At 32.2% G+C, this 19,142-nt stretch overlaps 1 protein-coding gene across 5 annotated transcripts in view; it reads right to left on the reverse strand.

Moving 5' to 3' along the window:
- Positions 1 to 18,850, reverse strand: part of LOC126737741 (NPC intracellular cholesterol transporter 1) — a 107,199-nt gene extending 88,349 nt beyond the window's left edge. For all 5 annotated transcript variants that reach the window (XM_050442758.1, XM_050442755.1, XM_050442757.1 and 2 more), the window contains exon 1: positions 18,563 to 18,850. In XM_050442758.1, coding sequence (XP_050298715.1) covers positions 18,563 to 18,643 — 81 coding nt within the window. In that variant the 5' untranslated portion in view covers positions 18,644 to 18,850. The remainder of the gene's footprint in view (positions 1 to 18,562) is intronic.
- Between the last annotated feature and the right edge of the window lie 292 nt (positions 18,851 to 19,142).

Below are 19,142 nucleotides of genomic sequence, written 5' to 3' on the forward strand. Positions count from 1 at the left end.
GAACCTATAATTGGCATGGTTAATGTGTAGTTCTCACATCACTAAAGAGTCAGAAAGAGACTCTGGGGATATATGAAACTACCTAGAATGAGAAATGCTAAGGTATACACATTAAGCCATCTGCTTGTCTCACTAGACAATTACTGCAGCACGCGAAATCTTCCAGTTTTAATTTAGCACTGGCACTTAAGGTGATAGACCCTATGTATTGCGCACCCTATATTCAAATATCTGGGCAAAATTTATAGTTTCAAAATCAAATCAAATCGTTTATTTTCATCGACATCACAACAATGTATAGGAACTGTCAACAAAAAACTACAATGCTAATAAAAATAGTATTAAATTAAAAAAATTTAACTAAATTTAGTCAACAGTTAAAGAACTCAACTTGTCAACAAGTAAAAAGGACAGTTAGCCATGGGCCTAAGAGTTTTCTTAAAAGTTGGTCTTAGCTCTCTTTATTCTCCATGGGAGTTTATTAAAAATTTGTTAGGGATGTAATTTCTGGACCATCCTGTACCTGCGACAACTGAGTAAAAGGGATGTATAATTTATAGGCTTTATAAAAATTAAGATCTCCAGATCTCATGTAGTTGGAAAGATTTTTATGTACTTGACATGCACACTCCAAGATATAAATGTTAATTATAGTTAGGATTTTTTCTTTTTTAAAAGTACCACGGCAAGTTTCTCTGAAGGAAGTCTAAACATGTACGTACAATGCGGTTTTGACTTATTAACACTCTCCCAATGGAGGAATTACCCCAAGTTAATACGGCATAGGATAGAGTGAAGGTATATAAGTGAGTTCTTCGTGAGGGAGGATGTAGGGATTGGTAAGGGAAAATCGTTAACCTGGCGAGTCATATGACCAGTGTTAGAGGGAGGTTTAGGACATTTATGAATAAGAGTAGCTGTTTCTAAGATAAAAAGAGAAAAAAGAGTTAGGATTTTTTGAGATATAAAGAGAGGTTTACAAGAATCTCTTAACCCAGCGGAACATAGGTATCTAACTGCCTTTTTTTGAATCACAAAAATTATGTTTAATAATCCCTTGTTGCTTAAACCCCAAAAATGCAAGCCATAACGAAGGTGGGACTCAATAAGAGAAAAGTACACTGAACGTGCAACTACCCCTCCCAGCTCATGCCCCGCCATTCTTACTGCAAAGCATCCAGAGGATAATTTTGATGCAAGATTTAGGATATGATCTTCGAAGCGAAGGCGACCATCAATGGTAATACTAAGGAACTTACAGCTTTCTTTGTTTTGCAAGGGGGAGTTTTCACTAAACATAAGGCCCTGAACGTCACACTTAAATCCCATAATAAAGGTTTTGCCCACATTAAATACAAGCCTGTTTGCAGCACACCACTCCGATAAAATCTTAAGATCCTCAAAAACCTGGGCTCTAACATTATCAGAATCTCTATGATTCCATAAAATGGTGGTATCATCAGCAAACTGAACCACTTTGCCCTGCAGTTTTAATGAACCCAAATCATTTACATAGAGCAAAAATAATAGTGGTCCTAACACTGAACCCTGAGGTACTCCAGTTTTAAGGGATCTGGAATCGGATAAACATCCAGATACTGTAACTCTTTGGGTACGATTAGACAGATAGGATTCCAGCCATTGCAATGCCACACCTCTAAAGCCATAATTATTGAGCTTAGACAGCAGTATTCCATGATCTACACAATCAAATGCCTTGGATAAATCGCAAAACACTGCCGCCGCGGACTCTCCAGAATTTAAGGACACATAGACACTCTCCAAAAAGCCGAAAACAGCGTCATGAGTCCCTTTTCCCGTTAGAAATCCAAACTGATTTGCAGATAAAATGCAATTATGTTGCAAAAAAGATAAAATTCTGATTTTTGCAAGTTTTTCAACTATCTTGGAGAGGGTAGATAATACAGAAATTGGACGAAAATTACAAGGCTCACTCACGTCTCCACCCTTATGAATTCAGTCATTCAAAGAGGGATAACCACTGCCTCCTTCAAACATGCTGGAAAGATGCCATTATGAAAGGAATTGTTTATGGCAGAAGCTAAGGCATTCAAATGCTCAGAGTCAGGCAAAAAGAGTAGTAATTTTGATCATATTCCATCAGCTCCAGCTGATTTATGGTTTTTTAAGCTTTTAATTGCATCTCTAACATCAGTAAGGCTAACAGGATAAAAGAAAAAAGAATTTTGAACTGACACTTGTTGAATATAATGCAAAGGATCAATATTAGTATTCGCATCCTTGAGCAATAAATGAGGAATATTACAGTAATAATCATTTAAACTATTTGGTCTTACTTCTGGTTCTGAAACTTTCTTGTGAGAATGCCTGAAGTCATTTATAATTGACCAACATTCTCTCTGCCTATTTGAGGACATATTCAAGCGGTCACTATAATATTTAACCTTAGCTGCTTTTATCGTCTTTCTATATAGACTACGATATTTCTGATGATAAAGAATAATGTTTGCATTAGTTGTAAACTTGCACAGCTTAGCCAAAAAACGGAGGTTTTTAGCTGAAGTTCTGAGGCCTGCTGTGACCCATGGTTTTCTATTTTTCATTTTAAGCCTCTTTTTAGGAAAACACTGATTTATCTTGTCACATAGCACATGAAATAACAAAGTAAACGGGTCAGGAGCCATTTCAACTGCATTCCAATTAACCAAAGCTGCAGTAGAAGAAAAAGCATTAAAATTTGCTCTGCTGAAAATTCTTCCTATATAATGAGATGAAGGAAATACAGTGTTGCATGGAATCCTAGCGAGAATGGCTTCATGGCCGGAACTACCAGATGAGAGTACTCTACATGACACATGATTTAAATTTGTACACAAATAATCAATAGTAGTTGCACATGAGGATGTTATACGTGTGGGTGAAAGAACATGCATCTTCAAGTCATAAGATTCCAATATACTTAAAAGGGATGTATGATATGATGGCAAGCTTACATCAGTGAAGTTAATATTAAAGTCACCAGCCAATATAACTATGGAGTGTAGAGACAATTGGGATAATAGAGAATCAAGTTTGTCCAGGAACATACCAATATCTCCTGTGGGTGGTCTATAAACACAAAGAACATATAAATTAAATCGCTTACAAAAACAATCTATCAATTACAATTCCCAAGAACTTGGAGGAGTGTTGTTGGATGAGGCTACTTGATGACTCATCTCTAAGGAGTAAGCTCCTGTCCTGAATAGCTCGAATCAGAGTGAAAACAATGAAGTTGGTTTTCAAACTATTCAAACAAAGACCACTTCTCTAGCACCTCCCTGCAATATCAGCTATACACTTGGTGGCTTTCGAGTGGATAGACTGGTAGTCTGTACCCGAGACAACTGCTGATGTATCGTCGGCAAAAAGTGTGAGGCAAGTCATTAATAAAAAGTATAAACAAAATGGGCCCAAGAACACTATCCTGTGGTATCCCAGTGACGATAGTTGCCCAACCAGATATGCCCAGCAGCCCAGCAATATAGAATCTCTGACCAGGGCCAGACCAATACCTTTTATAATAAATTCTAAAGGGGGTATTGGCCAGACCTCATTGGCTTTTCCAAGGCTATTGGTCTCTGGTTAGACTCGGTGGGGCATGACAGGTCCAACAGGAAACTATATGAACAACCCCACAACTTGGCTGCCTACTGTACACCAAATCCAATTCAATTCTAATTATTTCTTGAAACAAAATCTGGTCATAATAAAAATAAGACAAGGTTCGAATTTAGTACCAATTTACAGAGCACCACAAGAATAGATACGAGACGCATCGGATTTCATGGCTTTCACCTTCCGTGAAGGTTGACTCGCACATTAGGTCAACAATAATACAGTAAAGTAGTCGTGACTGTGCTTTATACTAAATATTTATGACGAAGATTTAAAGCAATGTAACAAAAAAAACATGCGTTATATTATGCAGCAGACTATCAAATAAGTTCTGAATAAATAAAAAAACTAACCGCCTATTTGCAGCTAAAAATAATTCGGCATTTATTTGCGTCATGTTTTTAGTTAGGCCGGCATGAAACAACCCAGTTTTATAAGCTTATGCAGCGGGCGCTTTATTTTATTCATTCAAAAACATTAAAATAATGCATTATTAGTATTACTGGGGGCTATTTATATATAATTAAAACATTAGAAAATTCTTCTTTCTCAATCTTTATCTCAACATGGGTAGTACACTAGTTTAAAATAAAGATGTACCGCTTTGAAATTTTTTATATTTTCCTTGGGTGATATGCCCATATGGCATATTGAAACAACTTCGTAACTTCAAAATTTTCTTTTTGTAATAACTAGTCTATTGATTTTCAAGATAAACTAAACGTACACACAATTTAGCTCAACATAATGTTATTGTCAACGGAGCAACCAGCAAAGCGACCAATAGCATTGCACTGCGGCGTCTGGCTTCATATTACCAAAATCATGTGTCGATTATGCTAGTATTGTTTTGTTTCAGTTTATCTTGTCTGTAAATAGAGTATATTAATGGATTCCCTATATGTATATCCATTTGTCATGTAGAATTACTGCACAAGAGCTCTGTGTCTGACATCATTAAGGGCTTGGAAGAGGGACACCTGTTTGTCGTCTAATCTTTCAATTTTTTTTGCTGTTTTTTTTTCTTTTCAGTTTTGACTTGTTCAGATACTTTGTATACTGTAGTTAAATAAATAAATCTAAACTTACCAAATCTCAATGTGATGTCACAGAATGAATAGTTAGTTTTAGAAAAGACACAGTTATTTACATGTTTTTAAGTCTAAAATAAACTATTTATATTTTCTGATCAATGTCTTTCAAATTTTATTCCTCTATGCCTGTTTTATAGGATTTTTATTATTTATTTTAGTTAATACAATCCAATTCGTTGAAATTTGGTGTCATATAATTTAGAATTTCAATTTTGTGCATTTAAAAAAATTCTATTTATGTAAATCAGTATTTATTTTTTATGTTAGTTTCCAAATCTCCGTCGTTTATTGGAAGTTGGGTTAGTAAATCATCAGCATATTGTTGTAGTACGTTATAAGCTAAACAACTATGAATATCTGCCAAATGAGAGCTAAAATTAGTTTGACTGTTGAAAACCAAAGTAGTGAAGTTTTTCTTACAAAGTGTCAAGACCTTTACTGAAGTCTTAGATTATAAGATAATGTTATAAGATATGATGTTTTGGCCTCATCGGCATGTCGAAATTACTTTTGCCAAACTTGACAAAGTGTTAATACAGTCGTTCTGCGCTTGACTAATGTCTAGCAATTATTTAAAATTCTACACAAAAGCTACTGATTAAATGGAATACGCGTTTTTTAATTTCTTTTTGACATTACTGGAATAATCTGGAGTAAAGACAATTCAAACTAACTATCTCTTTATTTTTGGGAATAGGTTTTATGATTCATTATTTCGAATATCTGGAAATAGTCCCTCCAACAGAAATGTATTTATAATATTGGTTAGCGAACCTATTTCATGAGGAATGCACAGTTGAATGTCCTTTACAAATAGCGCACAATTTATTTTTCGATTCAAATATCCTTTTGGCAATACCGAAAATTAACAAATTTAACATGTGGGAATGACCGAGGTCTTACCTATGTATGAAACCAATTAGACTAAAAACCATTAAATGTATCAGTAACTTTTTGGGTAATAATTTACCGATGACGCATTCTGGTTATTTTAGATTTGCTGCAAATTGCGTTCTTCTTAAAATATTATGGGCAATAACAGCAGCAGATTTTGGCTATTTTTAATTTTATTGTCAGTGAGTTAATGGATAAATGCAGCAATAGAAAAAACAAAGATTTAAATGTACTCTTATATAAGCACTATAAAAAGGAAATGTCAACCCGTATTGAGCAAGAATTGAGTGATGGTTAAACCATTAGTTGTTTGATAGTAAAATTACACAAAAAAAGAGTGCAAAAAAATTGTTGAGTCTCCTTTCCCTCAAGTTATTACAAAAAAACTAAGTCCGCCTTCATTACAAAACAACACTGTAAAGTTAAACTGCTTCTATCAATACCTTCATGATCTCAACATTAAAAAAAGGAAACCTACAAACACCTATGTGCAATTATCTAGTTGATACACTATTATTAAGAAAACTTAAAATAAATAAAAAATCTTGATAGTTTAAAAATTAATCAAATGACTTTAGACATTATAGCTGTTGGAAAACAATTCTGACACTTAACACCACAATACCTAGTTAGAAACCTTTTAAGTCCTTAAGGATAAACGATGATGGAAACATCCATAAAGCCCTAAATGCCTCCCTTTAATGTTGCCTACAACCCAGTCCCACTGGGATTCTCACAATTAAATTAAAAAAATAATTAACCACTAATGAAAACCCTAATGCTGAGTCTTTTTCAGGCATTAGTCAATTCTATAGTCAATAATGTCACTAAATTAATTATAATAATAAAATGCCAAAATGTATTTTCAAAGAAAAAGTTATTTCTGTTGAGGGCCATTACATATGTACATGAAGACATTCAGTTCCTCTAGCTGCTATATTCTTGTTGCTGCCTGGTGTTACCGTAAGGTAAATAATGCCAATAAGCGACAAAGATGCATAATGTATTGGTTAAAAGATATTTTTCATTTCAAGTGGTTAACAAATTATTGATGTCGGTGAACTATGTGATGTCTGTGACTGTTGGTGTTAGGTGGTGTCTTTTCTTTTAGTTTTTATCTTTATTTTACATAGTTCGAGCTACTTTAATTTTAAACTTTTTAACTATCTTAATTTTAGCACTATTTTTAAATCGACAACCTTATATTACTTTAGCCACATTGAATTGGTAAGAATCACGGTTACTCATATTATTGTGAACATTTTTTTATTTGAACTTGAATATACAATAATAAGATTCCACAGGGTAGTAATAATTAAGCAGTATTTATATTAAACTAGATAAAATGGAAAATGTACACTTTTTAATTAACGATAAGTCCATATACAGTGTGGTGACTATAACTGGAATAAATTCAGTTAAAACTAATCAAATTTTATCTCGCAAAATTCCTGAGACCCGTCGATTTTTGTTTATTTTTTTTCACATTTCAAGATAGTTTTTGTATTTTTTCACCTACAGACCCCCCCTGTAGTAAAAAATTAACCCAAACTTTTTTTTTTCAAATGGAAAGCCACTTTTTTTAAACTCTCATTGAAAAGAGCCCTTTTTCCTGATTAAATTGCCCTATTTACTTTTGTGATTATCTAAAGGAGAATATGAAAAAAAAATAAAAACCATTAAATTATTAAATCTCGAAATATTTTGTGTTGGTAAATTTTTGGCGTGTTTGTTTATTTTATTGGTATCGAGACATTTCCTGACATTGTTGTAGTGCCACTGTTAAAGTGAATTTCAACCAGTTGTTAAATAAGTTAACTTATATTGAAAAAATGCCTTATTTATCCGAATCCCACAAGATTGAAATCTTAATGATGATTGGTTATGGGGACAGAAATCGTACTCAGCTAGAGGTTGTCCACTTATTCAGGCAGAAATATCCAGATTTGCCACCTATTAACCAAGGTACGGTTAGTAAAATCGAAAGCAGATTTCGAAAAATTTGGCACGTGAGGGATGTTTCAAGACAAAGGTCTTCTAAAATCGATGAAAACACCCAATTAAATGTATTGTCAGCGATGGAAGAAAATCCGGTAACTGCAGTCAGAAGAGTAGCTCGCAAAAACTCTATTCATCATAAATCTGTGCTAAAATTTTAAAAAGTGCAAACAAACGACCTTATAAAATGCAACCCGTTCAAGAGTTATTGGAAGACGATCCAGATCGCAGAGTTCAGTTATGTTCCAGTTCTGTGAATTAATGATGAACGCCATTGACAAAAATCGCATATCTTCAGAGTGGATCCTTTTTTCTGATGAGGCTACATTCACCCTAAATGGCCATGTTAATAAGCAGAACTGTCACTACTGGTCTGACGAGAACCCACACTGGGTAAGGGAAACTAATACGCAATATCCCCAGAAAACTAATGTTTGGGCTGGCATAATTGGCAGGCAAGTTATAGGGCCCATATTCTTCAATGATACTTAAACTGGGGAATGATATCTAGAATTTCTTGAACATTATATCCGAGTCAGTTCGATCCAGATTTGTATGATGAAAGAATCTGGATGCAACAAAATGGTGCTCCCCCACATTATGCCCGTAATGTATGCCAGTATTTAGATGACAATGTTCCAAACAGATGGATTGGTAGAAGGGGTGCAATCGAATGGCCGGCACGTTCTCCCGATCTCACCCCACTTGATTTTTTTCTGTGGGGACATTTGAAAAGTCAAATTTATATGAGCAAACCAGGAAACCTAGACGAACTCAAAGAACGTATTAGACAAGAAATCCGACAAATATCTCCAGAAGTGTTAGAAAATGTCAGAAACGAATTTTATTATCGTCTTGGGCTTTGCCAACAAGTAAATGGTGCTCATTTTGAGCATCTTATACATTAAACGCAACTTTTAATAATTTAATGGTTTTTTTTTTCATATTTCTCCTTTAGATAATCACAAAAGGGCAATTTAATCAAGAAAAGGGGCTCTTTTCAATGAGAGTTTAAAAAAAGTGGCTTTCCATTTGAAAAAAAAAGTTGCGGTTAATTTGGACTCCCCCTGTAGGTGAAAAAATACAAAAACTATCTTGAAATGTGAAAAAAATAAACAAAAATCGACGGGTCTCAGGAATTTTGCGAGATAAAATTTGATTAGTTTTAACTGAATTTATTCCAGTTAAAGTCACCACACTGTATATAGAGGCTGATATTTCTACTTGCCATTTACTTCTTACTGGTAGCTTTGTTGGTATTTCTTTTTTACTAAAGTAAATAAAAACTACATACATCATATTACTCTCGGTTATTACACTGCAGAAATAAATGCAGGGCCTTTATTATTCAATAATTTATTTAATAGCCCTTTAAATTAGTAGGTATTTTGTTTTTAATTTTTAGATGATGATTATACACTTGACTATTTTAGACAGGTGGCAATGACGGGCCACTTTGCTCAGTTTGGTATAAATTCTGAAAATTTTGATGTTGCAACAATAAAAAGAGTTGAGAATCAGCCACATTGTCCGGAAGCATTAAAGTTAAAAGTAAAGTTTTAATATTAGCCCATGCCAATATGTGTATTTGAAATATAACACAAATATAGCAAGAACCATAACCAATAAAAAAAACAGCAGAACCATTGCATTCGGGTGGTTTGGTATTGGTTATGCGTTGACGTCATTATTTGTAACCAAAAACGTCAAATATTCTGTTAATAGCTGTCAACCAGAACCAAAACCGGCGTTGAATCGAATACAGCTATTGCAAGAACTAAGAACTGTTCCACGCTGAAAATCGGCTTTTATGTAATCAAAAGAGCAAGAAATGAATTTGAATTAGACGTACATTACACAGGGAACTGAATCCCCTTGAAAACAAATGCTGCTATGAAGATTTTATTTAAATTTACACATTTAAAGCCATGCATACTCAACCATTCCAGACTTTTTGCAACTTGAACGTAAAAAACGACTATGCTGCGAAAACGTGAGCGAATTAGAAATCAACGGAAATGAGACCTTCTCGATTCAAATAGACTTGCCTCGCCTTATACTGTGAGGGTTATGCTGCGTCATAATATAAAACACGCTTGAAATTTTAATTCGAATTTTTATCACAATAATAAGCAGACATATTAAAAGGAAAATAAATTAAATCTAAGAACAATTTTCATATTAATGACACAGAATTGTAGCAAATTACTAGATTAAAACATTTTATAGGCAAATGATAGATGAAGATGAACATCACCTATTTATCACAGTTACTATTAATGTTTTTATGTTAAACGCCTATTGAGCCAGATGAGGAGGAGCCCCGCCCTGACTTAGACAATTAAATCATTAAATGTCTGTTGACTAATAAATTAAAAAAACTCAACAAGTTGACGAAGATAATGCCGTTATTGCTTGTGCCCAGGTGTAAATGTAAATTACCAGATAAAAGAATAATTTTTTTGCAAAAAAGTTAAAACCTGTCATTCCTCCAAAAGAGAGTCTTACTATGACATAACCATTGTTAGTTACATTAGATTCATATCAGTCATCAGACTCAGACTTTGAAGACTTATTTTCTGTTCTCATCAGTTGCTTTTCATTGTATGTTTCAATAAAGATATAACTTTTTGTAATGTCTGTCAGGGTCAAGGTTAAACGTTGGCACGTCCAAACTCGTGAATCGGTTCAACTAGCCTTTGATTTTATCGATAGTGTGTGGAAAGCCAGTCGCCATACTTTGGTGGATTGCAGAAGCCTTATTAGTTAGACAGACAATGTCAACTATCAAAATTACATAATGTAATCAGGCTCAACATAAATTAATATCAATAAATAATTTCCCTGGGAAACAAAAATACTGCAGTTCAACCTACTTGAGATATAAATCATAAAAGGTCCAATTATCACAGACAATTTCATACAAAATCCCGCCGCAAGCAGTCAATGAATCTAATTGATTTCAATTGAGGCTAATTGAAAAAAAAAATTAAGCATCTTTTAGCTGTGAGTATATCATGCAACTTATAATATCAGTATTTTTTTGGGTAAAAATAAAAAAGCAACTTGTTTTTCTATTTTTAGTTTTTTTTGGCAACATAAGCTTTTCATATAAACTAAATTTAACAAATGTTTCTTTAAATAATGGGTTGATAGTTATCAGATAATGTTTACTAGAGGAACTCACATTCCTTTCACATAATGCTTTATCAAATGCTCTCATTAGTCATAACTATTCATACACATATGACTCATTTATTGTTTTTTCAATTATGCATATTCATTTTGGGTTGATTTTGAAGAACTGTTATAAGTACATTTATTTTATCATATCACCTGTATCAATAATGATGATTTATAGTATGGGTCAAGCCACCTGCTTATCTAATTTGATAAAAATAATATCTGTGATATAAGGTGTGACTATTTTAATATTTTTCTTCAAATTGATTTTTGACTTAAGTAGTACATATTGGTTTCATTATTTTATTTTTGCGAATTTACTGTGTAACGCCCTTTTAATTTATATATGTAAGTCCACAGCTCTCAAATAAAGCATATAGCAGTAATGTTTTGTAATTACATGAGAAAATAATATTTTATAACAACTAAACCCATTTAATGGGTTTGAGTATTTAGAATGGTAAAAATTTATAAAATGAACTTTGGCATATAATGATCAAACAATTATTTTTGATACTAATTAGTAATTGCAATTTATTGCATGTTCTCTACATAATATTAAAAGCTTGGATTTTTATTCATTTCTCAAGGTCGGTTTTTTTGAAATTTAACAAAAAAATACACTAAATTAATATAAAGAGGTAAAATATTGTTATGTCCAGTACATACAGAAACACTTACACGAAACAATCAGAGCACCTAACATTTACAGTCACACATTGATTTGATTTTGTTGTGTCTCATATTATTTAAATTTAGCAAAGGCGGTAAATACTGTTTTGTTCCATTCCAGAAGGAATTAAAATTATTATATTTACAATATTTGTAATGCCATATAATCCCAACAAAAATGTAAATAATTAGTATGTAGCCAATTTAGTTTACCAAAAGACTGTAAGATGCCAGCTGGCTATAATAAAATGAAGCTAAAGAAGTCACTGTTTTACTATTTTGCATTGGATATGTATTTAGCTATGATATTTGAAGCTAATTTTACAGTTTCTGGGATGCATAATTGCTTTTGAAGATATTACTTCTGGAAGATAAGATTTTTTAATGTAAAAAAACAATATGATTTAAGTTAAATAAATTTATTTCATCATTATCAATATGATGAAATATACACACAAATAAAAATAAAACAAAATTAAAATATAACAAAATAAGCGATTGAGAAAATGTAGAGCTAACAAAAATACAATCAAACTTATATGAGTAGAAACTAAATACATTAAAAGATATCGTTATAATATTCTTCAATATCATCATAGGGTCTCACAACAGGCAATTTCCTGACTTCCTGCCTGAGAAATCTGTCTTATACTGGTAGGTAAATGGTTAAAAAGTTGATGACTATTATATGCAACAGAGTGATGAACCAAAGCCGATTTAAGAATGGGCAATGGCATCCTATGTGTCTGCCTTGTGGAGTAAAAAGGCAAATCCTGACTCAAACTGCCACTATATTTTAAGTATAAAGCGACAGAGCAATGTTAAAATTTTGTCTGCAACAAAGAGAGACTTACATGAATCTGTAGCTTTGGCTTTATTCATGTACCTAACTGATCTTTTTTGCAACACAAATAATGTATGTATCAGGTGTTTAGAACAAGAAGCCCAAAAACATATGCCATACTGTAAATAGAATTCAATTAATGCAAAATATGCCTGTCTAGTCATATCTTTATCTAACTCATTGGAGATTATTCTAATTGCAAAGCAGTTTGATGCAAGTTTTCTATGCAGTTGTTCAATTTTAGTTTAATTCAATTCAATTCAATTCAGTATATTACGGTAATTAACCAATTTACAAAATAAATATAGTATAAAAAATATTCAATAAAATAAGATTTTATATTGCAATAAAGCACTTGAAGTATTAGTACTATCGTTAAATATCTAGCATAAAAAACAGATAACAGGTAACATCAATAAAATCAAATAAAACATAAGGACAACAATGGTTTAAAACTACAATAGAAAAGAAGACACACTTTAAGCAAAGTCAAGATAAAAAATTATATTGCACTTAAGCAGATTTTAAAATTCGTTGAAGTGAATTCAGAGAACAATGAAATAAATCTATACTAACACTATTTGAGTTAATCATCATTCTATCCATTGCACAGTTTTCACCATACAGTGTACGATGTTGTTCAAGGTAGAATAATCTAGTCTGTCTGAGCACTGTAGTAGGAGGAACATTTAAATTAAGCTGACACAACAGCTCAGGAAACTGTATTACATTGTTAAGAATCTTGTATGTTGTGACAATATCTCAGTTTTTACGTCGAGTCTCCAACTTTTGAATGTTCAGCAATCTATACATACATATCAATACATTTATACATACATCAATCTGAGGAATATTAAGCCTGTAAGCAATGTATCTTATGAATTTACATTGAACTTTTTCTAGACACATTATATATTTAGCATAATAAGGTGACCATGAATATATACATGAATTTGACTCAAGTTGACTACGAACCAATGAAAAATACAGAAGTTTGATGGAATCAATACTGCTGAAATCATGAGTGTGCCTCTTAATAAAACCCAACATTTTGTAAGCCTTATTACACAGGTTTTCAATATTTTTTTAAAAAAGTTAGTCTGCAGTCAAAAAGCTCCCCAAGATCACGTATCTCTGATACCTTCTCAATAAGTGAACCTGTTAGATGGTACTGATGGAATGGTGGACTAAAACTGCTGGTAAATTGAATATATTTGCATTTTTTAGCATTTAGGACCATTCTATTGTTCTCTACTGGTCCCAAGTCACATTTAAATAAGATAATGTTGGTTTTTGGGAAATTAAAACAAAGTTTATTTGAGTCGCACTAAGTTTTAATTAAAGGCAAGTCATTATTAACAATTTTTGCCAGGATGTGCTCATCCATATCACTCCACAAGACAGTAGCATCATCCGCGAACAAAGTAAACATCCCCAAAATCTTTAGGCTCATAAAATCTTTAACATAAAACAAAAAGAAAATTGGGTCAAGAACCAAACCCTGAGGTCCACCATCATTCAAGGTTTGCTGGGTAGAGGAAGCACCATCAAAACACAGAGACACACAGTGATGGAACTCATATCACTAAAATTTGAACAGAACCATTCCACTGCCTTACGCCTGAAACCTTAGATATCCAACTTATTCAACAATATTCTGTGACTAACACAATCGAAAGCTTTCATTAAGTCACAGGTCACAGAACAGTGCTGCTGCAACCTGTTGGTCTTTTAATTTCAGATAAAGCCTTTCTAAAAAATTAAAAACTGAGTCATTTGTAGATTTTTTTCTAAAAAATCCAAACTGAGCAGAACTATATTATTTTTTAGTGCGAAATTTAAAATTTGTTTCTTAACTACCTTTTCTATTATCTTTGAAAGAGTAGGCAGAAGTACTACTGGTCTGTAGTTCGAGGGGCTTGCATTATCCCCACACTCAAATAATGGGATTATATTAGCAACCTATGAGTATCATAAGAAACCCAAATTATAAGTATGACATGAGTCTTCAGGTTGAACCTATTCTTTGTTTTAAGCATATAATAAAGCAATATCTCCAAGCTACAAGTGCATTTTTACTAAACACAAACTTAACTCTGATTTTCATATAATATGCACAACATAAGATTGAGGACTATAAATTACATGAAACTAGTAATGCCTGTTTTTGATTGAACAGTGATTCACCCGAAAAGACTTCATGCAACTCTTAAGACTGTTTGTTCCCAATAAATAAAAATACTACCTTTTTAACATTCAGAGAGTGTTTGCATTATTTATACTAATATGACATATTTCCAACAAAACTGTTTTAGATTTGTAACTGCCACTCTTAAGGTATTCTCTTTATATAGTAATATTCCTTTAGATAACTTGCTATCTGTCAAAAAGGTAAGATTTTACAAGGTTCACACTGCTGTCAACAAAGAGTTGATTTATTGAGAGAAACACACAATCAAAAGCTTTAGTAAGATCAGAGATAAAGCCTGTGCAAGCTTTTTTATTCCAAACCATTCATGAACAAGTGTCAAAAGTTTACTGCTGCTATAGTGAATTTAATGCTTTAGAAGCCATATTGTCTGAAATTTCAAAAAATATGATTTTCTATGTAGGTATCAGTTTCTTTTTGAGAACTGCATCAAGTAGTTATCCAAATAATGGTAGAACTATGATTTGTCCATAGTTTGAGATATTAACAGTTGCACTCTAGATTAGATTTTAATATACTGAAGAGTGTCATAATTAAATGTAGTTTATTAAGGTTAAGTTTAGAAAGAATAAAAGATTGCCAACAGTGCTCTTATATTGTGATAATACTCTATTTACTGAAATAGTATATTTATTTATTCTGAATGTCTGTTCATACCAACCCATCCTCTATGACAGCAGTAAATCAGTCATGTAGAACTAGATAAATAATCTGAATAGACTCATTATACCAAGTAATAACTACTACAACTTTTTTAGTTATTTAGCCCTAACCTTTACAATCTGTTAATATTAAAAAGATAAATTAAAAAAAATATTTTCAAACAAGAATGTCTAAATTGTATATATCAAAACTTAAATATGTTTTTGTGTGAGATGCAACTATAGATTAATTTTTTAGCATAAAATAATACTAACTGCACACATATATATTTCTAGGACTAGGTATCAAATAAATAAGGATGAAAACCTATAACTAGTGTAGAAGAGTGTAACACTTTAGTTTATTGTAAACTATTTCAGTAATATATCATATTAATTATTTGCTAAATACTCAGCAACAATATTCCTAGTTATGGAAGATGTTTATCATAATTGTTCTCTTATAGTTAGCATATCTAATGTGTTTGGTAACTCACACATTTTTTGTTGTTTTTTTTTAAATTGTTTTTAAACCCTTTTATTATGCCACCTAAAACCAATATAGAGGAGAAGCATGGAGAGAAGTTTAGAGTTGTAAGGTTCTCCTTTTTTGTTACAATTCATAATTTTACCACTGTGAATATACTTTTCCCAATTTCTTATGATTTTTGTGAAAATTAAATACTACAAGTATCTGTTATTGGGCCCATTCATAAAACACCAGAGTATCTTATTAACCTAATTTTCAAATTGAAATCATGCCAAGATCAGTAACTGGTCAGTACGGTATTCGTGTGTTATTGTTGTTTAAATCCGATTACTGTGCTTAGAGAGCAAACTACATTTACTATGATCACACTCATCACACATATTGTGTGAATTCACATTGAATATCAAAAGGAGTGTCACAGAGCTCCATCAATTTCCTTATATAAAATGAGAAATTACCCTTATGGCACATGTCACCTATGGCCTACAAACTCAAACTCCTAAACACATTTTTCTTAAGCCAATTTTCACTGAGGCAAAGAATAATAAATTTTTTACCTATAAAGAGAGTTGCTTACCTTTTGTTTATTTACAATAAAAAGTCTACCAATATGAGGTATGAGATATAAGCATCCAGCAACTGCCCTTGCTAAACACATCAGTGTTTAGCATAGTGATATATGGCTGTGGTGTTAGTAAAGAAACCAGAGAAAAACAGCCAGGTAGTCTTTTCCAGAGGGATCTCCCTGATGAATTGCAACTATAATGTTTGGTACATTCTAATTTGTGATACTGGTTTACTTTCTTTTGGATTATACGAAGACTTAATGCAGATTGCTTTATTTCCTGCCATTGTTGGAGAATTCCTTACCTCACTTATAAAGGTTCAATGTTCAACAGGCTTTTAGATCTTTTATCACTGATAAAACACTAGCGATCTCATTTTGATATTCTGTAAAAGTTCTAGTTTAACAACTTTCCTGAAAATCTCACATAAAATTATGGGTAAAGGCTTAAACAATGTGTAACTCCAGCTTAACCAGTCCATCCAAATCCAACCCAACCCAATTATAAAAGCATCAGAAACCAAATTTTCAAGAATTTATATTACTGTGAAAGATTTACTCATTAATGTAAAATGTCATTATAGGAACATTTCCTGACATCTTAATGTTGAAACTTGACCCTATTTTCCCTTAATTTTAAGTGCAGTTTTCAGAAAAATTGTGTTGGGTTTTTAATTCCAGGTACAATTAAAATCTAAAAATGTCAAAATTAATTTTTTTGGCTTTTTTGGAAACAAAATCTACTTGAAAATTCACTATTCCAGTATCAGAATATTGTTTTTGGTAAAATTACACACAAATGCCCATAATTTTAGGTGAGATTTTCAGAAAAGTTACTAAACTACACCTTTACTGAATACTACTAACCAAATTAGAAGCCTACTGGATTTGATGAGAGGAGGAGGAAGTCTCTTATTTCTTGCAGACAAAATTCTTACTTTGCTCACTTTCATTTTAATGTTCAACAACCAAATAACACAGCCAATTACAGATTTTCATAACTATAAAAACTTAAGTAGAACTATATACTAATCACTAGTATAAATATTAAAAAAGTTGCACATTTTATAGATTGGAAAAATGCTTGTCTAGGGAAAATCCAAGTTAAATCTTATGCCAGTACTGACATAGAATGGAACTGTCAAAAGTATTTCTGGAAAATTAATTTTATTGGTTAAAATTTTATACGTATAAATAAAACAAATTTTAGTGTCTTGCTTCTCCAAAGAAAGCCTATTAAATGCCTGTAATAATTAGTTATATCCTTGATTTGAATTAGCATGCTTTTATGCTTTTTAAAAAACAGGTATTTCAGGAATTTATGTTGCACATGCTCTGTAGTCTTAACCCTTAGCTTCTAATGAGGAGACTATATAATGCAACTATACCGCAGCACAGACAACACTAGACTCTTAAACAATCCTACACAACACTCTGCTATGCCTGGCTAATGCTAAAACCTGGTGAATCTGATGATAAATCCCATTTTTTTGTATGCTTTATTAACCAAATCAATAATGTGATCTATAAATGCCAGTTTACACTCTATTATGACACCCAAGTCTTCCTCATACTTACAGTCTTGTAATTAGGTACCATTATTACTGTAAGTATAATTGATTATATTTTTATTAAGAGTTAGAGACATAGAGCAACACTAAACTTCTTTTCATTAACTTAAAAATTAGACCAGCATATAACTCTTTCTAAATTTCTTTGTAAATTATGGCAATCTTCCATTGAACCAATCTCCATGTATACTTTCAAGTTATCAGCAAAACATAAAGTCTTTAAATTACCTACAGAACTTAACATGGCATTAATAGCAATTAAAAACAGAGGTCTCAAATTGGAACCTAGGAACCCCAGTGGTGACAGTATAAACATTAGTACATCATTTTTTTTTAGAGAGAGTTTTCTATCTGACAATGCCTTAGTTTATTAAAAACCTACTTCTTCATAATAGTATCAACTTAATATTATTAGAAAATATAAAATTTATATATTATATTTATAAAACTATAAAATTTTTCCAAAAAAGAGTATTTTGAATTTAATAAGGATCAATTAGTGCTTGGAAAATGGACACAAGGACTGATTATTGTTAATTCATGACTCAATGATTTTCCTGATGAATAATGAATGAGTTTTTTATTTATTTTTATCTTAATTCTTTTATTACCTAGTAAAGGATAGCCATAGACTTGTTTGAACTCTTAATACACTCCTCGTCATGGAAATATTTTTATTACATTCCTTTGGGTATAATATTTTAAGTAATTTCATAATAAAAATCTACAAACTATACAAACAATGACAAATCTAGCACTTACCTCATTTAAACATAGGAATATTACAAGGAAACCATAAATAGTTGGTCTTGAAAGCAAAGATCTAGATTTCATTGGACTCATATTTGACTAGTATTTGATACAAAAGGAAACTTAAAAGCTACAATAAATAACTATCACGTAATTAAAAAGACGGCGTGGCCGGATATCAAAGCATTTTTGTTTGGGAAACACAATTTGTTGACAAAAAATCTAAAATTACGCGTAAATATCCGACCGAGAATCGACTGACGAATCGAGGAACCGCAGAACACAAAAAATTAACAACTTTCACCAAGGGTGAAGAGAAGGGAGGAACTTTTCAGTATTGGGCATGCTCGTGTGTCAAACGAAAATCATACGATGCCATGATGCCAACTTGACCACAGTACACAGAGGAAAATTTTCCTCTGTGTACTGTGAACTTGACAAGGATAGAATAATAATAGGGGGCTTAGGCGGCTTTAGACCGTGGTCATATTGAACCTCCAGCATTACAATTTGCCAACAGATGGCGCTACTTGCGTTGTGTTTGTGTGACGCTAGCGTCCGATCGATATCCAGCGATCAAAATCTAGAACGC

This window comes from Anthonomus grandis, chromosome 6 (assembly GCF_022605725.1).
Source record: "Anthonomus grandis grandis chromosome 6, icAntGran1.3, whole genome shotgun sequence".
NCBI classification, from domain to species: domain Eukaryota; kingdom Metazoa; phylum Arthropoda; class Insecta; order Coleoptera; family Curculionidae; genus Anthonomus; species Anthonomus grandis.